Raw genomic sequence first — 27,434 nt, forward strand, 5'->3', positions numbered from 1 at the left:
GTAAATGGGCCCTTATTAACAATAAGTGCCAATGCCAAGCTGTGTGCGCCTGAAAGAACTCTGATGCAAGGCGTGCCCACTGCTCCTCTCTCAGAAGGTCCTTCTGTGCCGTTTTATCTCTGGAATGGGGTATTTCAAAAGATAAAATATAGTAACCACAAACTAGCCACAGTAGTTTTCCTTCCCAGCATTTGGAAAAATCTGCAGTTGCCCCTTCCCCAGGATTTACCAAAATTCAGGCAGAAGAAAGAGAGGCTGGGAATTGGAAGTCCTGAGCTTAACCTTGGATCTGTAAACATTGGTGGGCCCGGGGCGAGGTGGCCTCGGCAACGTCCTGCAGCAGTGGGGTGACACTTTGTGTCTCCAGGCCTCTTGTGTGGCATAAACCAGCAAGGTTCACGGTCTCCTGAACCCCTGGGTCAGAGGTGGTTGAAGGCATTGCTGGGAGAGGGGTGACCTTGTGTTAGGTTCCTGACGGCGTATGCTCTCACAGGGCCGCCCCGTGTGTGGGTTCAATGTGACCGTGATCGTTATGGAGACCTGCTTTGTGCCAAGGGCTTGGCACGGCTCTTTGCCTAAGAATCACGTAAATCCTTCCACGTAGGGATTATTATCCCCATTTTACTGATGAGAAAGCTATGTTAAAATGATATGTTTAGGGGCGCCTGGGTGGCTCAGTCGGTTAAACAACCGACTTGTGATCTCGACTTAGGTCATGACCTCACAGTTTGTGCGTTCAAGCCCTGCATCAGGCTCTGTGCTATCAGTGAAGAGCCTGCTTGGGATTCTCTCTCTCCCTCTCTTTCTGCCCCTCTGCCACGCATGTGCACACGTGCTCACACTCTCGCCACGTAAACTTTAAAAATAAAATAAAATAATAAAATGTGCACGGCCACACGACTGGTAAGAGCTGGCGTCTGACTTTAAAGTGTATGATCTTTCCAGTAGACTCATACCCTCAACAATAGTAATTTGTACATGTATATTATAAATTTTTAAAATACTAAAATTTCAGGGGCGCCTGGGTGGCTCAGTCAGTTAAATGTCTGACTGTTGATTTCAGCTCAGGTCATGATCTCACGCTTGATGGGTTTGAACCCTGTTTCGGGCTCTGCGCTGACAGTGAGGAGGCCCCCTTGGGATTCTGTCTCCCTCTCTCTCTGCCCCTCCCCTGCTCGTGCTCTGTCTCTCTCTCAAATATAAATAAATAAACATTGAAAACAAATTGAAAAAAAACGAATAGCTGGTATGTATTAAACACTCATGTAGCAGCACAGTCATAAGCGGCTCTTTTCATGATCACCGTAACCCCGCTAGGAAGGTACTGTCGTCAGGACGAGCTTCTAGATAGGCCTGCGGGAGGTTAAATCACTCGTGCAGATACAGCGCGGTAAACGGTGCAGCCAGAGCTCAAACCCAGGCAGCCTGTGGGCAGAGAGTGTGCCCCAGCCTCCAGGCTACCCTCCACACGGTCCTAGGGAGGCCAGGCAGACAGCAAGTGCCCTTACCCTTGGAGCTGCTCGTCCAGAGAACCCCATGTCCCACTTCGCTTTGGACCCAAGAAGGACTGTGTCTTAGGATGCGTTTTAAAACCCGCTCATCCATGCGAAATGAGTTCCCTAACACGATGAGCTAAGAGATGGGGCCTCTTGTATGTAGGCCGCTGTCACAATTCCAGTCCTTGCTGCCAGACCGGCCCCTGCAACGTGCCTGCCTCCACCCTCCCAGCCCGGCCGGCTTTTCCCCGGCCTGCTAATTGGAGCGCGGGACCTCGCTCCCAGAGGCTGCCTGGCCCCCAGCAGCCCTTCCCTGGCTGCAGACCCCCCTCCGGGCCATGCTTCCTCCCTGCTGGGCTTGCGGGCTGAGGCTGACACATGCACCAGACAGGAGCTTCGGGGAACTTCCCCCCCCCCACCCCCACCCCGTCCCCGCTCCCCGAAGCACTTCCTTAGCGAGCACATCTCATTACTGGGCTCCATTTTCTGGTCCTGCACATGCTCCCCTCACGCTTAGCTTTCTGGTGCTACCACCTGTCACCTTTCCCGGCGTGGCTTTTAATAATGTAAATCTCCCCTCTCTGATGGCATCACCGCTCATCGTGTGCCGTCTGGCGCCACATGAGCTCACCCGCTGGCACCCCTGAGAAGCCAGCCACCCAGCGCAGAGACAGCACCCTGTCTTTAAGGGGGTTCGGCTCTGGCCCAGCCCCCAGTGAACAGGTTCGGGCTCTGCTGGCTTTGGTGGAAGGGACAGGCCTCTTCTCTGGCTCCATCTGACCCAGGACGCTCACTGCAGGGCGAGTGGGTCAGGGGCCCCTGCCCTTTCACCCTCGCCAGCGGGCAACTGGCTTTGGGCAAGTCACTTAAGTACCCACTGCCCTTAAAGTAAGGATGATGGTGATAATGGCCATGTTAACGTTTCCCTAATAAAGCTGTTGTGGGGAATCAAATGGAAATAAGGATGAGAAGGTCCCCTGTAAATATAAAATTTGGGGCGCCTGAGTGGCTCAGTCGGTTAAGCATCTGACTCTTGGTTTCAGCTCAGGTCATGATCTCATGGTTTGTGGGTTCAAGCCCCACGTCACGTTCTGTGCTGTATGGAGCCTGCTTAGGATTCTCTCTCTCCCGCTCTCTCTGCCCCTTGCCCACTCATGTTCTCTCTCTCTCTCTCTCTCTCTCTCTCTCAAAATAAATTTTATTAAAAACTTTTACTGGGTGGCTCAGTTGGTTGAGTGTCAGGCTTCAGCTCAGGTCATGAGCTTTGTGGTTCATGAGTTCGAGCCCCGCGTCGGGCTCTGTGCTGACAGCCCGGAGCCTGGAGCCTGCTTCGGATGCTGTGTCTCCCTCTCTGTCTGCCCTACCCCCACTTGTGCTCTGTCTCTCTGTCTCTCAAAAATGAATAAACACAACAAAAAATTTTTTAATAAAATTTATAAAGAAGTTATGGCCGTGGTACAGATGGCTGGTGATGAGTCAGTGATGAAGTCACTGATTTTGTCAACACAGAGTAGATGCTCCCCCAGATAGGCCAGGGGAGCTCTCAGCCTCGTGGCATCTGCCCTCTTAGCCCCCAGACTCAGCACCGGATCCTGTTCCCCTGGACCTTTTCTGGGGGAATGGCCCCATGAACCTTGACTGGGTCAGTAGGATTACTATTGTAGTTTGGTGCAAAGAAACTCTGTTCGATTTAGTTTGATTCTGCAAGTAACTGAGCTGTGATGCATGGATCTGTATAATTCTGTAAAGATAACTATGTTTGGATGGAACACAACTCTCAGATATGTTCAAAGGCTCCCTCTGTTAACTTAGGGAGCACGGCCCTCTCGTCCACCCATCCCTCCCAGGATCAGGGTTATTCGAGACTTCCAACAGCTCGTCTGTCAGGTCAAGCAGGCACATTGGGTAAATCGAACGGGAAAGGAAAGTCATGTATATGGGGGTCGGTGTGTCGGTGCTGGGTTAGCACTAGAATCTTAGGTTATAAAGTGGAGAGTGTCCTTTACATAACAGCTGGAAAATTACACCTTTAATCCCCTTTGGAAACTTTTACAGTAGATTTGTCAGAATGTCCTAAGCACGGAAGGATGTGGAGGGTTGCTGAATTTCGTGGTAGGTCAGAAAAGTAAGAGTGCTGAGAATACATACTGGGGGCACACTGTTTACAGCTCCTGTCCTCTGATCATCTCTCTTCATGTCTGGAGAATCTTCTGGAAGGGACTGATGAGCCATAAGCAGACAACATGAGCGTATCCAGAACATCTGATCAAGACAGGAAAGAAAGGAATGAAATAAGGGAAACACCACATCCAGATTTTAGAGGTTCAGATCGAATTCAACAGGGAGCGCATACCTTTGCAAAAGATAGAAGCAGACCACTTGGTCTTTAATTTAATTTGTTGGGGGGGGAGGGAGGAAAGTCATTTGATCCCATCGCTCCTGTCACTATGTATGGGCAGGCTCATTCAAGAATTTCTTGCTTTAAGTTTTAAAATTAAGGCTGGTAGGGACACCTGGGTGTCACAGTCATTTAAGCGTCCGACTCTCGAGCCCTGCTCGGGTCATGATCTTGCAGTTCGTGAGTTCGAGCCCTGCATCAGGCTCTGTGCTGATGGCGTGGAACCTGCTTGGGATTCTCTCTCCCCCCCCTCCAAAATAAATAAATAAACTTAAAAAAATAAAATAAAAATTAAGGCTGGTAGAAAGGCTTCTGATGTCATTCACCTGGTATAGAAAAGTCTATTTTATACTAGTTGATTTGAGGAATATGCCTTCTTCTTGCCTTCCTTTTTTCTTTTGTCCTTTTTTCTTTCTTCCTTCCTTCTTTCTTTTTTTCTTTCTTCCTTTCTTCTTTCTTGAATAATATTTTATATATGTGTACTGCTTTATATTCTGCCTTTATTTCTTTGTTGCTTCCCACCTGTCCTTCAAGACAGGGGTCGTGGGTGGTACAACAGCCCAACTTTAGGGGTATGGAAACCAGGGTCCACACCTGAAGTCACACAGCCACTCAGTGGTGGTGACGTTTGGACTAGAACCTGGTCCCCTGGCTCCTAGCTCACCGTGGTGCCCATCACACCTGGAACCTGTAAGAAAGGAGATTGGCTCATCCCATGCAGGGACCCTTCTGTTATCTCTCATTTCTCCCTCAAGAGCTGAACCCCCCCTGAAAATCTAGGGAAAGCAGGAAAGTCACCCTGGTGTGTGGTGAGGTCAGCACAGTGCTCCCTCCGTGGACGTCCAGCCTCCACTCCCACCAGGCAGCGCTGGGGCACCGACTCTGGCTTTCTCTCTTCTGAGGCGGACAAGGTCGCCTAGAGGACAGAGTGATGGATATTTCCGTGGCTCACGTCTGTCACAAGGAACCTCAGCGTCTCCATCGCAGGCGCCGGCCTCAGCAGGAAAGACGCAGGGTCGTGGAACAGACTGGTTCTGTGGGTTGGCCGTTCTGTCTCAGCCGACTCGCCCTTCGGTTCCAGACTCTCCTCCGAACCATCCAACTTGTTCACTTTTCTCACTATTCTTGTTGGTGGATTTTGACGAACCTGTCACACTGGCCTCTGGTTTGCCTTGAACCCTTCCCAGACATGTTTTAGGAACTTAGGAATAGATCTGGGGGCACCTGGGTGGCTCAGTCGGGCTCTCTGCTGTCAACACAGAGCCTGCTTCAGATCCTCTCTCTCTCCCTCCCTCTCTCAGCTCCTTCCCTGCTCACTCTATACAAAATAATAAATAAAAAAAAATTTAGGGGTGCCTGGGTGGCTCAGTCGGTTAAGCATCCAACTTCAGCTCAGGTCATGATCTCATGGTCCATGAGTTTCAAGCCCCACATCAGGCTCTGTGCTGACAGCTCAGAGCCTGGAACCTGCTTCGGATTCTGTGTCTCCCTCTCTCTCTGCCCCTGCTCTGCTCACGCTCTGTCTGTCTCTCTCTCTCTCTCTCTCTCAAAAATAAGTAAACATTGAAATTTTTTTTTAATTAAAAAAACAAAGAACAGATCTGGAAGGCTCAAAGATAACTCTAATACTCTGCGATCAGGACAAAAATGATGCCCAAATGGCATTTCTTGTGAGGTTGATCTGACTTCACCTTGATTCATTTCTACTGACCTGATTCTTAAAAAGTTGTGGACTGGAGGGCACCTGGGTGGCTCAGAAGGTTAAGCGTATGACTCTTAATTTTGGCTCAGGTCATGATCTCACGGTTCGTGGGATTGAGCCCCATGTCTGGCTCTGTACTGATGGCATAGGGCCTGCCTGGGATTCTCTCTCTCTCTCTCTCTCTCTCTCTCTCTCTCTCTCTCTCAAAAAGAAATAAACTTTTTTAAAGAGTGTGGGCTTGGACATCAACATAAGGAGATTCAAAATATAAAAGTGTAAAAAGACGTGCAAGGTGTCAGCACTTAATTGACTCTGAAGCCTCTAGCCTTGTAGGGGAAACGACGTATCCTTGGTGACACAGGTGCACTGAGCATTTCCTGAGGCCGCGACACGGTCCAGGGGCCAGTCACTGTCTCCTGTGTGTCTGTTGAGGGCCTTCATTGCGGGGCCCCACAAAGGAGTGTAAACAAAGCTGCGCATGAGAACGGTGACGGGTGGTCTCTCCCCACCCCCACCAACCTCACCACCATCCGTGGTCTTCTCTGTTGCTGAGCGAGCCTTCCAAAGGTCACGTTGGCCAGAGCCTTCCTTAGAGTCTGACGAAAACCTCCAGCTGGGAAGCTTCTGGGTAGAGAGAGGGGCAGCGAGGAGCCCCCTACGTCCACACCGGGTTCTCTTCTCCGTGACTAGAGATGGACACGAACATCTGTGCACGTGATCACGTGTGGCGGCAACAGTGAGCGCCCGTGGGGACCACCCCTCAGGAGCCCCACCGGCCACCGAGCCATTAGATAGATGAGGCAAAAGTGGGGTCTTGACCACTGAGGGTGGCTGTTGGTCGAGGAAATGCCAACCTCCTGTCTTTGGAACGTGTCCACTCAGACCGCGCCCTGGTTTTCTGGATCTCATTTTGCCAGTCCTGCCTTTGCGACTGAAAGCAGGGACCGTCCCCCCTGCCCTGAGAGCTGGGAGACAGCTGTGGGTGTTCACGACGGCAGGGACCCTCTCTGTGCCCCGGAGCAGCAGGGACAGGAAGGGCTGAAGCAGGTGCCCCGGGAACCCACCAGCATCTGCAACAAAAATGAAAACTTCTGGCAAGTCCGGGGGACCGTCTTGATCACAAGTGGTATCTTCAAAGCGCTTTAATTACAGAGGATTAAGCCAAACGCCAAGTGCTGGAATGGGGGAAGAATTGGCACAAAGGAAGTCAAGCAGAAAAACCTAATTTCCTTCCTTTAAGGGGAGAAAAAAAATATCCATTTATTTAAATGAACTGCGAAGGAAAAGAATGGCATTTCCCCACCCCCACCCAGAGTTCAGTGGGTCTTGAAAGGACTGCGTGTCTCCTGGGCCAGACCGGCGGCCAGCACCGTCCGCCTGTCTGCAGAAATTGGAGGGCAGGCTTGGAACTTCATTACGATGCAGGAGCACCCCCCACCCCCGGACAAATGACTCGCTAATTCAGCCCCTTCTCTCCCACGTCTCCATGCGGGCCCTTGCCTGGCTCAGCTCGTATTTTACATTCAGCACCTCTGGTTACCCAGAAATTGCATGTGAAATTGTGAAATCGAAAAGCAGCGGGCCATGTGACTCCATCAGTTCTGCCTGGCATTTGCATCCTCGCTGACTTGTAGCGCTCAGAGGCCGGGCGAGGGGCTTGGCTTACGGAAAGCCCGGAGGCCCCAGACACTACCAAAAGTTGCCGTCTGAGTATGTGCCCTCGGCACACCTGCTGTGTGACTGGGGCAGACCTACCCGCACGAGCGGGGCTGAAATCAGCACGGAGACGTTCACAGTGAACGAGAGAATTGCCAGAATGGAACGTAGACCAATGTGCTGCTTGCTGTCACACACACAGTGACGGTGTTTTACTCGTAGGAGCCTGCGAGGACCAGTGCGTAATCCCTGGCGCTGTCTGCAGGGATCCCCAGTGGCATCCCGTTTGTGATTCACGGGACCCGGCGTCCGGGGCAAGAACTTCTAAAACCTCGCCGCTAACACGGTGATCAGAGAATGCTAGGATGTCACAGTTCAGAGGGAGGCGAGTATGGGGGAAGGAGGAAGAGGGAGAGAAACAGGAATCACGCACCCACCCTGCGCTGTTACTCTGCAGGTCAATTTCTTTCATTCTTCCCATGGTCCCCTGAGAGAGGCCTCGTTGTCCCTATCACACAGGTGAGAACACTGAGGCTCCAAGAGGCTGGACCACATACGGGAGGCAGTACTTGTCATGATGTAAAAAGTATGAGCTTTGGTGTCAGGACAGAGGTGGGATCAGAGCCCAGCCTTACCACGAACATTTTCAGAGATTTGGGGCAAGTTCTGGAGCACTAGTTGTCTCATCTGGACAAGGGTACCTATGCATTGGCTTGTCAGACTCAATAATGTCCTTTGGGTGACAGCACAGCCCTAGCACACAATAGACCCCCAGGAAATGGCAGGAATCGTTATATGACACCCCCCCCCCAGCGGGAGAACCAGGATTTAAACCCCGAGAGCCTCACCCCAGCCATGGGTTCCTTCCACTGTGACACCCGGCCTGCAGATCACCCTGAGTGCTGTTCTGAAGGGATGGGAACCAGCACCGCTGGGACACAGCCAGGGCAACCGACGAGGCCCGTGCCCGTCAACGTTGTGCATTGCGGGCCAGTTCCCGTGTCTCAACAGACAGGGAGAAGATAAACAGGAGGGTGCCCTCGCTCCATTATGCACAATGAAGATTATTCTCGGAGCATTTCTGCACGTTGGAAATCTTTTATTTAAAAATGTATAAACCCCTCTCTGCGAAACTGCCTGACTGACGTTTCATCAGACCTGACAACTGATCCGATGAGGAAGGCAAGACACAGAGATGAGGTTTAAAAGAACCCTCTACAGAGCTGCGGGGTTCGCCACGTGGTATTATAAAAATCATCTGGGGGCGCCTGGGTGGCTTAGTCGGTTAGGCGTCTGACTTCAGCTCAGGTCACGATCTCGCGGTCCGTGGGTTCGAGCCCCGCGTCCGGCCTGTGCCGTGACAGCTCCGAGCCTGGAGCCTGCTTCGGATTCTGTGTCTCCTCCTCTCTCTGCCCCTCCCCCACTCATGCTCTGTCTCTCTCTATCAAAAAATGAATAAACGTTAAAAAAAATTAAAAAGGGGCGCCTGGGTGGCGCAGTCGGTTAAGCGTCCGACTTCAGCCAGGTCACGATCTCGCGGTCCGTGAGTTCGAGCCCCGCGTCAGGCTCTGGGCTGATGGCTCGGAGCCTGGAGCCTGTTTCCGATTCTGTGTCTCCCTCTCTCTCTGCCCCTCCCCTGTTCATGCTCTGTCTCTCTCTGTCCCAAAAATAAATAAACGTTGAAAAAAAATATTAAAAAAAAAATTAAAAAAAAAAATCATCTGTCTCTCTCTGTCTGTTACCCTGTGTATCACCAGCCTTTGTGTCTTGGGAGCCTAGCCCAGTGCTGGAATATAGCAGGTGCTCACTGCCACATTTGGACTGAACTAGCAACACAGAAGCAGGGGCTGATAAGGGCGCAAACACCTTCCAGTTCCCCAGGACTTGAGCCTCCAGAGCTGTGTGTGCGGCTGCAGCTTGACGTCGGCTCACCTTAGGGCTCGGGGGGCAGGCGGTTTATTTCCATGAGTGCTCCGCTAGGCCGTGGGGGTGGAGCGGGCTGGCGGTCGTGTCTGGTCCGTGGTCAATTCCTCAGGAGGCGGGTTAAAGGGACCCGCTCCCGGTTCCCACCAAGACGCGCTTTCCTTCCCTGAAATGACCACTCCTGTGCACTCGCTTAATGGGATCCCAAATAACACGTTTCGAACGAATCTTTTTTCACCGTTGCTCCTCGGAACACATTTCAAATGCTGGCCATTAAAAACAGGCCATTTCACAAGCCTTTAATGATGACACTAATAACTGTGGGTTTTTGTCTCCGAGAGTCCTGATGAGCGGAGGCGAGGAGTAAATTATGGAGCTAACGTTTATGTCTGTGGTTTATCGATCTGTGAGGAGTCCTCTTCCAGGGAATTACGCCAGCCCCCAAACCTCGGCCATCCAGATTGCCTGTTCGCCTGTGTGACTGGCCCACCAGCATGCAGTTAATTTTCAGTTTATATTAATAAGAAGATAAAGAACACGATGTGCCGTTTCTGTAAGAAAGTAACGGACGTAGCAAAACATGCCACCTGGTAGTTACAACAGGTCAGTTTTCCTGTTATGTCATCATTATTTCCAGGTTATGTCGTTAACCCGTGTCATCATGAGAAGGTTCCCTGCCGTGGTGGATGCTCGTGTCCCCAGAGTGCATAGAGGGTGCCCCATCATAAAGTATCCAACGACGTCACTGCACGTCATTTCCCGCCTTTGTTTCCTGCAGGTGAAAGTCATGCTTCGCATCTGTTCCACGCTGGCCCGCGACACCTCCGAATCCAGCTCATTCTTAAAGGTGGACCCGCGGAAGAAGCAGATCACCCTGTATGACCCCCTGACCTGCGGAAGTCAAAACGTCTTCCAGAAGAGAGGCAACCAAGTTCCCCCTAAGATGTTTGCCTTCGATGCCGTGTTTCCTCAAGATGCTTCTCAGGTGGGTGTGGCCCCTCCCACCGTCCCCAGCCACAGGCTCAGGCAGTGTTGATTGGTTCCAAGAAGCCTTCCCCGTCCACCAGGACCTGTGAGCTGGGAGGGTGTCTTCCGGAGTGTTCTGACGTGTCAGTTCTTCCGGCTGTACAACTTGTGGGAGCTCCGTTGAATAGTTTGGTCCCATTGAATTATCGGTGTCAGGCCTTGGGTGGCATCATCGTGCCAGGATTTCAACACAACGCATCCTTGGAGAGAAGGAGGAGGGCGGAGGAGGGCGCCAGTCCGCGGATGGCTTACAGAAGCAGGGACTGGAAGGCAGAAGCGGAAATTTTAGGAACAACAGCGTGAAGATGGTGACGCGTGGGGTCCGCCAAGAACACCACGCCTGCCTGGGCTCCTGGGTGTGTCGAGGAGCTGGGTTTGAATCAGGCAGAGTTCTAGGGCCCTATGGGGGGCAAGTCCTAGTGAGGCATTGGTGTGGCAGGCAGGGAAACTGAGGCTCACATGCAGTCCTGCGGCCTGAATCGGTGAGGTGGAGTAGAGGGGAAGAAGAGAGGCGAGGGACAGCCGTCCTATTAGTTAGCTGGTGATGCGTTACAACTCAGGGGCTTAAACCAACGAGCATTTATTATTCCTTGTTAATCTATGGTCCAGCCAAGCGTTCTTCCATTTCTAGCTTGGCGCACTTACGTGTCTATCCCATGTTTGGGGGCTGCCTGGCTTTAGGCTGGTGTAGAATCCGCGTTGTTTCTCCTCAAGCAGCAGGCTCTCCGGGGCTTGCGCTCACGGCGGTGGAATGATCCAAGTACACACGCCTCCCGAGGCTAGGCTTGGCGTTGACAAGGCTTGGCTTCTGCTGCGTTCGGTTGGCTCAGATCTGAGGGGTGGGAAGAGACCCCGCCTCTTGAGTGGTGGCACTGCAAAGTCACCCTGCAAGGGGCGCGTGCACACGCACACACACACACACACACACACACACACAGACACAGGGAGTGTGGAGAGTTATGGCCGTTCTGCTCCGAGTATAATTTGGAGGCTCCTTGGGGGCCCAGAGTGCCAAGATTCCTGGACCGGAGCTCCTGGAGCCAATCCCAGTAAGAACAGATGTCCACTGGAAGATTCAGTCACACCATCTGGTGCAGTTCATCTGCAGTGAATCGGCACGGCTGAATCTTCCAGTAGACACGTCACCCAGGTTACAGGTGTGCGGTGACCTGCCTCGCCTGCGTCCTGGCATCAGACGGCTGCATCTTCGGATGCGTTTCCGGCTGGCCCTTCCCAGGATTCGTACGAAACAGGGTGCTTCGGGGTGGCCAATGCCTGCAGCGGAGCCTGAGGACAAGGGTGCTCGCAGCTCCTGTTTGTTTCCGACGCTGCATCCGAGTGTAGAAGAGAGGATACTCACACGGGCCCCGGAATCATACCACAGACACACAGTGCGTGTTACAAGCTCCATTCGTTAACGAGCTGGGCACATGGTTTCCCCAAAGAGTTTCACCACAAAAAGACAGAATACAAAGAAGTTCGATAGTTTCTCTGTGACTTTTGTGTGCGCGCGCGCGCGTGTGTGTGTGTGTGTGGTACCACCCAGCTCACTAATCTAAACCTGACATCGTGTCTAATAAATGGCCTGCACGTAATGTAATTAACACAGTTAAAACTTTTCTGAAGCGGTTCTCCCCAAGTTGCAGAAATTCCAAAGCAAACCCTAAATGAAGTGCGGGCTGTTAATGAGTTTTAGATTTATTCCCGAAAAGAGCCATTTTTAATTGCTCACGTTTGCTTACATTTCACACGGGGCTCCACGCGACTGTCACACTCGCTTCCGGAAGCTTCTCTTTTGTTAAATTCGCCAATAATATAATGCATTGCATTTCTCTATTCAATTTGTGGTTTTCGGGAAGTTTCATGTACATTAACCCATTGGACTCTTCTCGGAGTCTGTGCTGTAAAAGAGGGAAGTTTTGCCATGTTCACATCCTGCGCAAGGAAACTGAGGCTCAAAGATGCAGCCTCTCATTCGTAGTCCCTTTCCTGAGCAGACCTCGCTTCCTGCTCTCCTCCCCGTAATCTCTCTGTCCTGCATCTCTGACCTCCCGCCATTTTATTCGCTGTTTACTAGCAGTGTGTCCTTGGGCGGGTCACTGCACCTCTCTGGGCCTCAGCCTCCTCATCTGTAAGCTGAAGACAGACCCAGATCAGTGTGATTCATTGAGCCGATACATACGAGATGCTCGAAATAGAGCCAGAGCGTGGCGAGTATTCGATAACTGTGAGCTATCTTTGCCTGTCGTGTCATCACTGATGACAGTCATGGTCAGCCTCAGCGCCCGAGAGGTGAGCACCCTTTGAGCCTCCGAGGCAGGAATGCAGGAAAGTGGACGCGGTGGCTTCTGCTCTCAGGTCCTCAGTGGGCTCATGAGCTGCAGCCACCAGGGAGGTCCCAGGCAGTTATGAACTTGGCTTTCTCTCAGTCTCTCGGGACATCAGCTAAGCAATGATTGGAACAGTCCTTGCTCCTCACTGCCCTGGTGGACCCTCCCTAGGACCCATGGTGGCCTTGGCAGTCATCAGCTGCCCCCTCCGGGGCAGACCTCCACTGGGTCTGGCTGTGGGAATGTGTCTTAGTCTGTTTGGGCTGCCGTAACAAAACAGCACAGACTGGCGGGCTTATAAACTACAGAAATTTCTTTCCCACAGTTTTGGAGGCTGGAAAGTCCAAGACCAAATCCTTCCCAATTCACAGCTGTCTTCCCGCTGAATGGGGTGAGGGAGCTCTCTGGGGCATCTTCCCCAAGAACGCTGATCTCGTTCATGAGGGTTCCACCCTCATGACCTACTCACCGCCCCCCCCCCCCCACACACACACAAAGGCTTATTTCCAAATACCATCACAGTGGATGTTAGGTTTCTTGTTTTTTAATGTTGATTCATTTATTTTGAAAGAGAGCAAGCAAAGCAGGGAGGGACAGAGATAGAGACAGAGACAGAGACCAAGAGACAATCCCAAGCAGGCTCCACACTGTCAGCGCAGAGCCTGATGCAGGGCTTGAAACCACAAACCGTGAGAACATGACCAGAGCTGAAATCAAGAGTTGGACACTTAACCGACTGAGCCCCACAGCTGCCCCTGGACGTCAGGTTTGAACATAGCAGTTTTGGGGGCACACATTCAGTCCCTCACAGGAAGGGCGGTGGGGAGGACTCCAGCATGTGGGTAAGTGGAGGCTTCCTGCTGCCTGCGTCTGTGCTAGGGAAGGCTCCCTGCCTCTCTGGGCCCCCCAGACAGAAGGCAGCAGGGGGCGCCCAGGGGCCACTGTCAACCACTAACAATACGAGATGGACGGGTCATTGACCACTGGAATTGCAGGAATTCAGCAAGGGGAGCCCCGTGAGGCCACTCCCGTGTCTCCTGTGGCCACTGGCCTTTGCACAGATGATTCTGGTCCACGCACAACCAGCTCTCTCCCTGCCGCCCTCGTCTATTTGGTGGCTGGCTCCGGGTGGGGCTGTGAGCCCCCTGGCCCCCCTCCTCACTTCATGTCCAAAGGAGGCAGAGTTCATGCAGCAAGAACTTCTCCCCCCTCTGCAGAGGTGCCCATGGGGAGTTCCAGATTCTACTGCTCGGGGCGCCTGGGAGCTCAGTGGACTGGCCTCCGACTTTGGCTCAGGTCCTCATCTCACGGTTCGTGAGTTCAAGCCCTGCGTCGGGCTCTGTGCTGACAGCAAGGAGCCTGCTTAGAGTCTCTCTCTCGATCTTTCCCTGCCCCTCCCCCGCTTGCGTGCGTGCTCTCCCACCCCCCCCCCGACACCTCAAATAAATAAATAAACATTAAAAAGAATATTCTACTTCCTCAGTCTCAGGGCTTCGAGCCACCCTCTCGCTGCCTAGGTCCTGGGGGTGTGACAGATCCTATAGTCCCCATGGCAGCCTTGTCCTGCCCCCCCTCCCCCTAAGTCCAGGAGGAGCCCCCAGCAGAGTTGTTGAGTCACCACCAGAGCAGACAGCGGGGCGAGGGTGGAGTATGGTTTTTCAGTTTGGGTTTGGGAGAGAAAATCGATTTCCAAGTATTCACACCCGTTGTACTCATGCAGCCTGGAGCTGAAAACTGGACTCCCACCGGGAGGCACGCTGCCCCGCCGACCGCAGAGCCCGGGTGTTTCACGCCTCTGAGTGCATCCCTAAGTTCGGACTCTGGCAGGAAGGGGACAGCACACAGTGCACTGTTTTGTCCTCCTGGAAGCCTCAGATGCTACCCAGAGAATTCCCAGATGTCCCAAGTCAGGCCACAAAATGTACTGAGTTCCTGTCGTTTGAGGAGCGGTAGCTTATTGGGTGTTAATGGGGAAGTACCGAAAGTTCTCAGAAGCCTGGCCCCCTCCGAGGACTTGAGAGTCATGTGGCAGACGAGACACAGCGGGCTGAAGAGCATCCATTATGACACGCTGACGAGGGGCCTTTGACACCGTACATTGTATCTGCCCAGAGAGAAAGAAGGGGCTGGTTTTGAAGAGAAGGGGACGTGGCTCAAGAACGAGGAGGGAGGTTGGGAGAGAAAGTCGATGTAGATCACCAGGCCCCTGCTTATGTGAGAAATGCAGCGTTTCCCAAGGTCATTTTCTTGAAATGGTATGTCATCTTTTTCCCACTAACAAGCTTGGTCCAATTCTATGCTGTGTGTGTGTGTGTGTGTGTGTGTGTGTGTGTGTGTGTGTGTGTGAAGGAAGGATCCAGTTAGCGGAGGGCCAGTGGAAAGTCTAAATGCCTTGTCCAGCAGCCCAGAAGGGCAGATCAGGAAGGCCACGAGTCTCGTCCCAGCGTGTTGCTGCCTGGCCTGCGGAGGCGGCCGCTGGAACGGGCTGCAAGTCAGCAGAAGGGTGGTTTGTGGGCGGTGTGTGTGAGGCTCGGGCTTGCGAGAGGCAGAGGCACCGGACGGTTTCGAGCGGCCCAGGAACTCCTTTACGGCCTGGCCCGTCCGTAGCGCCCCGGCCGTGGGACCGGAGCCCCGGGGCGGCGGGCTCCCCCCGCCGTTGCTCACGGTCCACTCACTGCACGTGTCCCCTCTTGTGTCCTCCAGGCCGAGGTGTGTGCTGCAACCGTGGCGGAGGTGATCCAGTCTGTGGTCAACGGGGCGGACGGCTGCGTCTTCTGCTTCGGCCACGCCAAGCTGGGTCAGTGAGAGCCGTGCTTGTCTCTGCCGTTTGTGTTCCGAATCACGCAGCCCGTGCTCCGGCGCGGGTCCCGGGGTCTGCGTCGGCACATGGAAGGCGGTCGCCTGGACTGAAGAGTCCCCAGTAACGGTTCCTGCTGCTAAAATGCAATGCCCGTCCCGAGTGGAGACCCGGTCACCTAGGAAACGGGGTGGGGTTCTTCCCACTTGGCCCAGGTCAGGGCCTCGCCCAGAGAGCCAGCAGGAGGAGGGACCCGCACCGAGCAGGGGCTCTTGGGTTCGGGGCGGTGGATGGAGCCCTCCGGGGAAAGCCCAGAACCGTGTCAGGACCTATCTGGGGAGCACCTGACAGCCGACCTTGCCTCCCAGCCTCTGGCCTGTGCCGGAGCGAGAAAGGACAAGGGGGTCAGGGGGCCAGGGGAGCACCCGGCCAGGGGGTTGGATGATTGGACCCCCTTAGGGTGCCTTCGTACTCCTGGCCTGTGTCCCTTGGCTCGGCAGGCCTCACTTTCCAAGTCAGTAATTTGGGGTGCTCCCAAAGCACCCCTTTGCAGGGAGGGAGGCCGGTTCTAGGCCAGGACAGAGAACTCATTTCACCTCACTTCTGTCCTCTTGATCTCTGATCAAAGCAGCAACCCAGAGCTTAATAGAATTTGCTCATGCTATAAAAAGAGACACAGCATTGAACTTGAGGAAGGATATAAAGTGTAAGTATGTGCAGTTAATCTGTGGGGTGGTGATAAAAAGGGCCGTCATAGCGTTGAAAGATGTCTGCCTTCCCACCGCGTGTGAGACAGTGCAGCGACCGGATGGTGTGGGATCCTCCTCGAGGGGAGCCGTGACTTCATCCTGTCTGGGCGCTCACGTTCTTTATTACAGCCATTTAGTGCGTAGTACCGGGAAAGGCTTACCGCTTCCCTTGCCTCTTCCTCTCCTTCCTTCCCTCCCCCCACCTCCCCTGTGGACGGGGACACTCAAGCCGTGTTCCTGCCTTGCCTCGTCCCCCCCCCAGGGAAATCCTACACCATGATCGGAAAGGACGACTCCATGCAGAACCTTGGCATCATCCCCTGTGCTATCTCCTGGCTCTTCAAGCTGATAAACGAACGCAAGGAAAAGACGGGAGCCCGCTTCTCGGTGCGGATCTCAGCCGTGGAAGTGTGGGGCAAAGAGGAGAACCTGAAGGACCTGCTGTCTGAGGTGGCCACCGGCAGCCTGCAGGACGGCCAGTCCCCGGGCGTGTACCTGTGCGAGGACCCCATCTGCGGCACGCAGGTGATTGGCTCTGGAGCTCGGTGTGGGGGAGGGGGAGGGGTCCAGAGTGGCTCCTCGCCGGGGAGGCTCCCCTGTGACTCACTCCACATGCACACGGGGAGGCTCGTGAATGTTTACCTACAGGTGGACGGGGACTTTCCGGCCTGCAGCTGGTGCAGGGCCATCGGCCCCTAACCTAAATATTTGTACCTTGGATCTAACTGACAGTGAGCAGCAACCACAATTATCGGAGCCCTCGGGGGCAAACTGAATTCGCTTTCTTTACGCCCCCTCTCAAGAAAAAAAAGAAAGTACAGTCTTTCTTTTGTGTAACAACAAGCCGAAATATTTACTGCTCTGCACAAATAGCTCCAGCCATTACTGGCGCTGTTTACGGCTCTATAAACTGTGTTTCTGGCACTGGTTTACAGCTGGGTTAGTAGTGCTGTAGGAAACGCTAATAACCACTTTCTAATTAGAACCATGAAATAATTGCTGGAACCGTGGAAGCCAAGAGAGGCTCCAGTCCACCTTCGCGGGAGGTGGTGCCTGTTCTGTGCGTCTCACGCTTGCCGGCTGACAGCAGGTGGAGTGCGTCTGGTTCATATCCAGAAGAATCTGCCCTTCCAATCTCCAGAAGGCTTTATTTCCTAGTTTTTTTCTGATAAGTGTTCATTTTGATGAGTGCCTGCCTCATCCCCGGTGGGATTGTTTTCTCGGGCGAGGTTCCCTCCAAGTTGCACCCATCTGTTCACACCTGGCCGTGTTCTTCCCCGGCTCAAAGCACCTCAGATCCTTCCATTTCTGTCATGAATCCCCCATTGCAAACCTCCTCATGATTTGTGAGGTCCTACATGACCCCCGCCTGCCTTTCCAGCATCATCTCTTGCCATGCCTCTTTTTTTTTTTTAATTTTTAAAAATGTTTTATTATTTATTTCTGAGAGACAGAGAGAGAGAGAGAGAGAGAGAGAGTGTGTGTGTGTGTGTGTGCGCGCGCGCGGGGTGGGGGAGGGGCAGAGAGAGAGGGAGACACAGAATCTGAGGCAGGCTCCAGGCTCCGAGCTGTCAGCACAGAGCCCAATGCCGGGCTCGAACCCATGAACCGTGAGATCATGACCTGAGCCGAAGTCGGACGCTCAACCGACTGAGCCACCCAGGTGCCCCTCTTACCACTCCTCTTAAGTTACATTCAGGTCCCTTAAAAAAGGCAGCGCCCCTCAAACTTCACTGTGCATATGAATCACAGGGGATCTTGTGAAAATGCAGGTTCTGGTTGAATCCGTCTGGGATGGGGCCCCTGCTTGTGAACTGGTAACGAGCTTCCCAGTGATTGAGCACACTTTCAGTTGGAGGGCACTCAGACACCAGCCATCGTCCCTCTCCCCTCTGCACATCCTCCCCTCTGGCTCTTCATCGGGCAAAGTCCCTATCCTTCAGATGCCACTTCTTCCAGGAAGCCCTCTTAGATGGCTCTCCTTGGTCATCTGTGACTGCCCAGTTAGTTCTCCCACTAAGGGTGGGTACCATGATTGGCCGTTGGTAGTTTTTAAAATTTTTTTTTTACACTTATTTATTTTTGAGACAGAGACAGAGCATGAACGGGGGAGGGGCAGAGAGAGAGGGAGACACAGAATCGGAAGCAGGCTCCAGGCTCTGAGCCATCAGCCCAGAGCCCGACGCGGGGCTCGAACCCGCAGACCGCGAGATCGTGACCTGAGCTGAAGTCGGACGCTCAACCGACTGAGCCACCCAGGCGCCCCTACCGTTAGTAGTTTTAATAGAGGCATCAGATACCACTTGGATGTGGAATCTAATCAGAATCCAAACCACTTGGTCATTCAAAGCCTAATCCGGTGGTCCTCAAACTGTAGTCTTTCTCAGTCACCTGGAGGACTTGTGAACACAGGGTGCTGGGCTCCCCCTCTAGAATTTCCGATTCAGTAGGCCTGGGACAGATCCCCAAAACATGCATTTCTAGCAAGTTCCCAAGTGACGCCGATGCTGCTGGTCCAGGGACCACACTTCACTTTGAGAACCACTCTTCTGAAGCATCACAGCACCTGTGACAGAAATCAGTGTCACTTCGCCTGCTGTTGTCTCTCCAAGAATTACCTGGGTGCTCAAATACGCTGTGGCCTCCGTTCCCTTTTGTAATAACTCTGCCCGTGAAGCCCCCACTTGGGTGAAGGACCCGGTTAACTGAGGGCTAAGAAGAGATCAACAGCCTCTTCATTTTAACTCTTCGTGTCGAAAAATCTCAAAAAACCCTTTACCTTTTTTTTCTGCCGTAATCATTCAAACGGTGACCTCAAACACCCCAGAGTCTCTCTTTGAAGTTCGGGGATTTTGAAGGTCCCAGGTGCCAAGATCAGCCCTCAGAGTTCAGAATTACAAGTGCAGTCAGAGTCGGGATAGGAAAGTGTCAGAATGTGTACCGACCCCAAGGCACATACCGCAAACCATTTCTTTGAATAAACGAGATGTTTCCTTTTCTCCCCCCCCCCAAAAAGGGGTGCTAGTCAAATTCTGATACTATCGTTCTCATTAAGGTTTACTCTGATTTCCAAGGGATCTCATAGGATTAGGACACGTGGCCCATGATGCTTTCTTAGTTAATAAGTACCATGAGCATGAATTTAGGGATTAAAGATAAATTAAACAGTAGAGATGAGACAGTCAAGTATGTTGGGTGTTTTCATGCATCTTCTTTTAAAAAAATTTTTTTAGTGTTTATTTTCTTATTTTTGAGAGACCGAGCGTGAGGGGGTGAAGGGCAGAGGGAGAGAGGAGACACAGAATCCGACGCAGGCTTTCCAGGCTCTGAGCTGTCATCACAGAGCCCGACGCGGGGCTCAAACCCGCAAACCGTGAGATCATGACCTGAGCCGAAGTTGGACGCTTAACTGACTGAGCCACCCAGGGGCCCCCAAACGTTCTAATCTTAGTCCCTCGTGTGTTCTTAGGTGGGTGGGTAGCTGAGGCGGGGGCGGGGCGGGGGGGAGCTTACTATCCTCTGCAGAGACCAGGCTGGGCCCCCTGCTCCCTGCCGTTCAGTCGGATACAACCATTTGCTATTCAACCTGCCATTACTTAAATTGTGAACCTACCTTCCGTGCCATACGTGAGCTCATTATGGACTTCCCGAAATGGATTGGTTGGGAATTGCAGGTGAGTACAGGCCGTTGTTCCGGAAGGACCCTCGGCCTTCGAGAGGCACGCGGCTTTTCCGCAGAACAGAGAGCCAGGTGTGGGCGGCACGCCGGCCCTCCTCCGGCTGGGGCCTCAGCTCTCGGCTTGTGTCTTCCAGCTGCAGAACCAGAGTGAGCTGCGGGCACCCACGGCGGAGAAGGCCGCCTTCTTCCTGGACGCTGCCATCGCCTCCCGCCGCGGCAGCCAGCAGGACTGTGACGAAGAAGGCCACCGCAACTCGCACATGCTCTTCACGCTGCACATCTACCAGTACCGCATGGAGAAGAGCGGGAAAGGAGGAAGTAAGTGGCCCCATCTCCACCCAGCAAGAGACCCGCCGTCGAGGGCCACCGTGACCCTTTTTGTTTCTAAAGTGGGCGACGCGCCCAACGTGGGGCTCGGACGCACACCCCTGAGACTGAGAGCCGCGTGCTCTGCCAACTGAGCCAGCCAGGCGCCCCCTGACCCTTTTTTCTTAAGCGGGGTACGATTCCACGGTATGGGGTTTGCTCACCCGGAGCTCCAGACAAACGCCGAGTCTGGACTGCGGTTCACTTTTGAGCTGTCCGGGGGCGAAGGTCGTTTACAAATGTAACTACTGCCAGGGGAAGGTGAGCGAGGACTTGAAGCGGAAAAACAGCCGTTTAGTACTATCTTTTTGTTCGCAACCCGTACAGGTGCTTTTCGTGAAAGCCCGATATTTATGCGCCAGGCACCCTGATGATATGTTATTAATCATTAGCTTGAGTCCCCTCTGTGGAGCTGGAAGAAACAAAGGCGTGCTTTTAAAGTAATCTAGAAACCAGACTTTTTTAGAACGAACCAGATTCTGGCTGCCTCCGTCCCTTGGGTGATGCCAGTCAGTGACGCTCTTCTAAGCCTGGGGTCCAGGCCCTGCCCTGTGGGGAGCGTCACTGCCGGGAGCCCAGTCCCCTCTGGGCTACGTATTCGAAGCCAGCACTGACCTCGGTGCCACGTTCTCCCCTTTGCCCGCCAGGTCGTGCACGCTCCACACACTGGGGAGTATCTCAGATGGGCTCTTGGACCGTGGGCCCCGGGTCCGTGGACCTCACTGCACTTTGCAAGGCAATGTGAGCCGCTAGGCTGGCCGAGCAGCAGCTTCAAAGCCTCTCCATGGCCACGTCTGAGGGCTTTCGAAGCGCGGGCAGCTGGTCCCCCTGTGCCCTCTGAACGATTGCCCCAAGGACCTGGGTGCCCGGAAAACAAACAAGAGCCCCGAGTAGGAGATGAACCCCAGTGCGTGGAAACTGTGAAGCTAATCGACTAACACAGAGACCATCAACAAACCTGATTCTCGGTGGAGCCTGGAGTTAAGGCATCCAACTGGGATCCGTGGAAGGGCTTCCCGAGTCCTCCACAAGTCTTCTTGCCCAAGACATGGAAACCAGTAGCCTGGAGCTGGGTCTTGAGGACTTCTCTCCCCGCCCCCAGTGGAAGCTCTATCCTTCCCTAATCTCCACGCTTCTGCTGGCTCAGTCTTCTGCCATGGCTGTTCCTCCTTAATTGTTGTTAATTTTTTTAGCGTTTATTTACTTATTTTGAGACAGATAGAGGATGTGTGTGTGCACACGTGAGGGGGGAAGGGGCAGAGAGAGAGAGGGAGAGAGAGAATCCCAGGGAGGCTCCCTGCTGTCAGCACAGAGCCCGATGCGGGGCTCAGTCCCACGAACTGTGAGATCATGACCTGAGCCCAAACCAAGAGTCGGACGCTCAACCGACTGAGCCGCCCGGGCGCCCCCAGCTGTTGTTTTACTTCAGGTTTAAAGAAGTCTGATTTACATTCGGTAAAACTTGCCCCTCTTGTGTGTTGTTAGAGGCGTTTTGGCAAATCAGTACGGTTGCGTAAGCACACGACCGTCAGAGACAGAACAAAGCCACCAGCTCAGAAAGCTCTCTCTTTGCCCTTTCTGGACAGTCCCTCCCCCCACCTCTCGCCCCTGACAACCACTGATCCGTGTTTCTCCTTTTAGTGTTGCCTTTACCCAGAACAGCACACAAATGGAATCACGTGATCCCCATGTGGCTTTTTGTGTCTGGCATCTTTGATTTAGCAGAACGCATCTGAGATTCATCCGTGGTGCCGTATCACTCGTTTGCTTATATTTCTGGCTGCCCTTGCCTTTAGTTTCAGCTGAGCCTGGAGACTCGCCCCTGCCCCTCCTCCTGCCCCCTGGCCTGAGATCTCACCATCCACCCCGTCCTGGGGTTGTGGTTCCACGAGGCAGCAAGGCTCTGACTGTCAGCCCCGGCTGCTCGCTGTGCTGGCTCCTGCCTGGGAGTCTGGAGACGCTGGCCCCACGTGCTGGGCACTGGGTGCCCCTGGAGACAGACCAGCAGCAGCCCCAGTCTGTCCTGAAACCAGCCAGGGTCATAAGGGGGTGGGGGTGGGGACTGATTCTCAGCGAAGGGCTCGTGACATGGCCAGCACTTCCGTTTAGAAAAATTTCTCAAAGAAGGAAACAAGGGATTAGGAGAGGGATGAGAAGATCCAGACCTTTAAAATTCATAACAGAAGTTTATCCCCCTAACAGTCTGGGGGGCTGGCTTTTAAATCCTGCCCTCACTGTTTTTCCTGGATTGTGTCGAAGCAGCACGAACGTGGGAGTCTGAGAAATGTTTTGTTTTTTAAGCTTTCCTTTTTTAAAGCTTTATTTCTTTTAAGCTGTTTTATTCTTTTAAGTCAATAATAACGGAAATAATCAGAGCCCGCAGCGGATTCTTGCACCGTCGGCAGAGAGTGACTCACAAAAGATCCGAATTTTCAGCCAAGTTGCTTCCAAATGGCGCTGCGCGGAAGGTCTCGGGAGGTGGGGTGGTCTCCTCCTTCTGGGTTTCGAAACCACGCTGAAAAGGGCGGTTTCCGGTTTTTCACTTTTGTGTGTGTGTGTGTGTGTGTGTGTGTGTGTGTGTGTGTGCGCGCGCGCGCGCGTGCGGGGTTCTGCCCTTAATTGGGAACCCGAAAGGGGGAAAGGATCTTGAAAATAAACCGTTAGTTAAGTTGCTTCAACCGTAAGAACTTAAAAGTGCAGCGTCACAGGAGCGTGGGCTGGGACGTTCCCTCGACCCACCGATGCTCCAGCGCTCAGCGCGTCCTGGGCACTTGCAGAATATTTAACATTCCCTTCACCTTCGTATTTATACATCGTGAAGGCACATTGCTCTTAAATAATACATCCAGGGTAGAGGAAAAGGCAAGTGCCATTAATGGCTCCGCGGACTTCCTGGGGGGGGGCTTTTTAATGTATCTGTAGGTGAGAAGGGAGACGGTCCACGGACTGCCACCTACCTGCCACGACACCAGCTTCCTGGGAGCAGAGGAATCCGCGCCCGAATGCGCACAGCTTCCAGCCCGTGGCTCACTTGACTTGTGCGAATTTGTATCTGTTTAAAATATAATGAGAGATTTGAAGTGGTGTTTAAAAATGGAAGGTTTTGTTTACTTATCATAGATAAGTAATAATCCCTGTGGACCTGGCAGCCAGAACTCAATTAAAGGGAAGTTTATTAATTAGTTACCCTGCAGGGAAGCAAAGAGCAGAGCGTGAGGCTGCTAACTGGCCATCGGAGGCTCAGACGCCGCATTCAGAGAGGTCTCTGCGGCAGGAACTAGACACGCCATGCACATACATGCACCGGAATCTTAACATGTATGGATTGTATACGCACATGCATGTACACACGTATGCACGTGTAAGTAAGGGGACGAAAATGTTCTAGATGTGTCCAGTCACAATAGAAAATTCTACGCTGATGTATTCCTGTTTTGCACATAGCATTAGGTTAAGCTTAAATATTTCCCCGTCTCATTTCTATTAATTAATTTATTTTGAGAGAGAGCACGCAAACAGGGGAGGGACAGAGAGAGAGGAGAAAGAGAATCCCAAGCAGCATCCGCGCTGTCAGCGTAGGGCTCCAGCTCACAAACTGTGACCTCGTGACCTGAGCTCAGACCAAGAGTCGGAGGCTTAACCCACTGAGCCACCCAGGTGCCCCAAATATTCCCGTTTGAAAGGGTTTTTGGAACGCTTATGGGGCTGATTCCTCATGTGTCCTGGAGCCTTCCCCTGCTTTGCCAAGCTGATGTGAGGGGCGGGGGGGAGGCTGAGAACCCCCGTGGGAATTCCTATGTTGGGAAGGAGACCCTAAGGCCCTAATGGTCAAGAGCCGTCCCCGAAAAAGCTGGGTCTATCAGCGGTCTGTCCACTATGTGTTTAAATCAAATGGAGCGTGTGCTGTATTTTTGAAAAATCAATGCATGTCTCTGTTACCTCGCTTAGCTATCTTTCTGGAAGAGAAGGACCATCCAGTTATCTTTCACATAAGCAGATGGCGTGAGTTCAGAGAAGTCCGCTCATGCAGCACAGGCCGGAGATGGTCCGTTGAGAAAGTCAAAAAGGAGAAACCTGTCAAATGACACATTCTCGTCATGAACCTTTTTTTTTTTTTTTTGCATGTAACAATCTCCAAAAAAACACCTCCTATGAACCTTTTATTTCCACTTAAAACGTACACATGTGTATTTATTCATTGATGTTCTGATACAGGGCCACGGCTTTCTCTTTGAGATGAATTTTCAGCCAAAGTCCTGGCTTTCATAAAGCATGCCCATGTTAATGGTCTGGTTTTTACGTTAAGTTTCTTCTAACTGATCCAAGAACTTAAAATACACTTGTGCAGCCTGCTGGTATTAGACCTTTTCTAGATTCTTAAGTTTTTCCCCACTCTGTAATTTCTCATTTCCACCTAATTCGGCATCTCTTTAGAAAAAAACCTCATTTTTATTACATCTTCCCAAAGCATTGAGTTCAGTTTTTAAAGAAACATTAGTTCCCTTTGCACAGTCGTATTTTATTGGTTTGCATAAGATAGGATTACATTTTTATCTACAGTAACAAGTGGCATAATTAGGTCCGGGAGGGAGCCCAGCTGACCTGTTAAGTATACAGCTCATTGTCAGGGAGCACAGACCGACAAGAAAACAGCCCGCACTGGCCACGCACATCCCATGTGCCAAGGGCATCAGGCGATGTGCCTCATAGGTGATGGCCGGGAGGCCAGGCAGCCCTTCCCAAACTTCACTGCACCTGAGAGTCACCTGGGGAAGTTTGCAGTTAATCCCAGTGTCTGGGGCACACTCCAGGCCAGTGAAGTTAGGAAGCCTCCCGAGTGGGAGCCCAGGCATCCGTATCTTTTTAGGTGACTCCTCAGTGATTTTCCAAGGCGATTCTGACGTGCAGCAAAGTTTGGGAACCACTGAGTTGAAGACAAGTGAGTTCAGAGAGCATCTACATACTTTACAGTTAGCTCTGGATTTTCCTCTTAGATTCAGCATTAATTTTCTAGGAGATGTTGGGCAATTTATTCAACATCTGTGAACCCCGTTTCCCTCATCTACAAACCCGAGCCAACTCTTGCATTACGGGATTGTCGTAGGAATTCAGTGGTAGTAGGAGAGTCGCTCGATGAACGTGAGTTAGGAGAGTGGCCCAGAAATGGGGTGAAATTAGCAATGCTTCCTGTGCGGAGACTAAGGCACGTGGGTATGTTGGTTTGGCCAAGCTCTAGACTTAACCCATACACAGGAGAGTGTGAATGAAAGGTGACTCAAGGCAGACTGAGTTATGGTCCCTTCCCCCCTGCAGCTGTGACCGCGGAAATGTGACGAGTCGATGAGGAACCTGCTCCTTACCTGCTGGTAGCGTTCACTGATACAGAACTGCTTTCTCGCCAGCCATCTGTAGTCACGTACATGCTTGCCAATAGCAGATGGCCTGGGCCCGCTCACCTCGTACCCTTCCAGATTCAGCACCATGTGTGGAATCCACAATTCCGTGGCCCCTGGAATTTGAGTGGGTGTAGCGGACATTGACTGAATGTGACTTCCATTTTGAGTCATGCAGGTGTAATTATAGGTATTTTATAAGGTTCTTCTTCACGGTCTAAACTGTGCCTTTTGTTCTCTGTGCTCTATTTTACTACATGCACATTATGCATTTTATTCCATTACATCAAATGGACTATTAGAGTCTGAGAGTCCAAACTGGTCCGTCTTTGCCCTTTAATCTATGGCACACGTGGACCATCTGAGCTGCTCCAGTCTATATAATTAGGTTGCAAAACAGATGATAGTTTGCTTTAAAAATAACTGTTTTCCTCCTGTGCTGCCGTGACCCAATCTTGCATGAATACAGTACATAGTACATCTTCCCTTGCCAGAGTTTTTACTGGGGACAGTGGAAGGTAAGGAAAATGGAGTGTCCTTTGTGTGAACATTCTTGGCCACAGACCTGCCCAAGTCACTGACGTGGCTGAACTGAAATGCTGCGCTTTGTGTAAACACTCATCACCTGCTTCTCTGAGTCCGAGATGCGGAAATTGAGGGTGAGGCACGGTAGACGGCAGGTTGGGGTGAGGACTGTGGTTCCTTCAATGTTTTCAGCCTAAAGCACGATCAGCAGCTCGCCCTCCTGATCTGCACTCATGTAGGCTCTGCCTACAGATGTGTGGCCCCCCGGAGACGGGCCACATGCCCGTCACATGTCCACCAGGACCCGCCCTGCAAGGTGGCCTGAGGCACCAGAGTCTGCTGCTGCCTGGGGAGCGAGGGGAGGAAAAGGAGATGATCCAGAAGCTGGGGTGATGTGCCGAGGGAGAGGGGGCCGGGGCAAAAAGGGAGCCCGTCACTTCTACTGTCTCGGGAGCCGGCTGAGGCCGGCACGATGCAGGATGAAGGGCCCAGGTCTTGAAGGTGTGAGTCCTGGCTGTGCCGCTGACCGCACGATCGCGGCGCGTTTCCTTTTTCAAAACATAACGAAACAGCTTTAATGAGATATGCTTGAAATATAGGAACAGGCACACACTTGGTCAGCTGTGTCATATGTATATACGCAGGAAACCAGCAGTACAGTCAAGACAATGAACATATCCCTCACCCTCGAGAGGTTCCTTGGGACCCTTTGCAATCACCCCGTCGTCCAGCGTCTCTCCTTCCGCCTCCCCACGCTCAGGCAACCACAGAGCGACTTCGGCTCTTACCCTTTGCCCTGCATTTCCTAGAGTTTTATACCCATGAAATCCTATCTCACAGTCTGCACTCTCTTGAGCGGCGTCTTTCACGTAGCGTAATTGTTTTGAAACTCAGTCACTTTGTCACATGTATGAGTAGTGCCTTTATTCTTTTTCCTAAGTGGCAGTCCATTGTCCGCATAGTCCCCTGCTGATGGCCATGAGTGCTGGTTCACGTTTGGGGCTACTACAAATCAAAGTACTGGGGACACTCTTGTGCAGATCTTGGTATGGACACATGTGTCCTTTTCTTGTAGGGAAATCCCTAGAGCGGAATGGCTGGACCATATGGTAGATGTACGTATCCTTTTTTTAAGGAGCTGCCGAAGTGTTTCCCGAAGTGATTGTACCATTTTATATCCCCACCAACTCCTCCAGATCCTCACCCACCCTTAGGGTGGTCAGTCTTTTTAATTTTAGCCTATTTATATAATAGGCATACAGTAGTATCTCACCTTTCTTAGTCTGCATTTCGCTAATGACCAGCGGTGCTTGGCATCTTTTCATGGGCCCATTTGGCACTCGTAAATGTTCTTTGATGAAATGTCTTGTGCCCGCTTTGAAATCGTTTTTGTC

General features: G+C 52.3%; 1 protein-coding gene across 1 annotated transcript in view; it reads left to right on the forward strand.

The window, feature by feature from the left end:
* KIF26B (kinesin family member 26B) overlaps nucleotides 1-27,434 on the forward strand; it is a 468,028-nt gene that overhangs the window by 372,452 nt on the left and 68,142 nt on the right. The window contains 4 exon segments of the mRNA XM_047077348.1: nucleotides 9,954-10,160; nucleotides 15,235-15,328; nucleotides 16,340-16,602; nucleotides 19,891-20,074. Coding sequence (XP_046933304.1) covers nucleotides 9,954-10,160; nucleotides 15,235-15,328; nucleotides 16,340-16,602; nucleotides 19,891-20,074 — 748 coding nt within the window.

This window comes from Lynx rufus, unplaced genomic scaffold (genome assembly GCF_022079265.1).
Source record: "Lynx rufus isolate CCGP_SWC_20201006 ecotype Redwood Valley unplaced genomic scaffold, mLynRuf1.p SCAF_15, whole genome shotgun sequence".
NCBI lineage: Eukaryota > Metazoa > Chordata > Mammalia > Carnivora > Felidae > Lynx > Lynx rufus.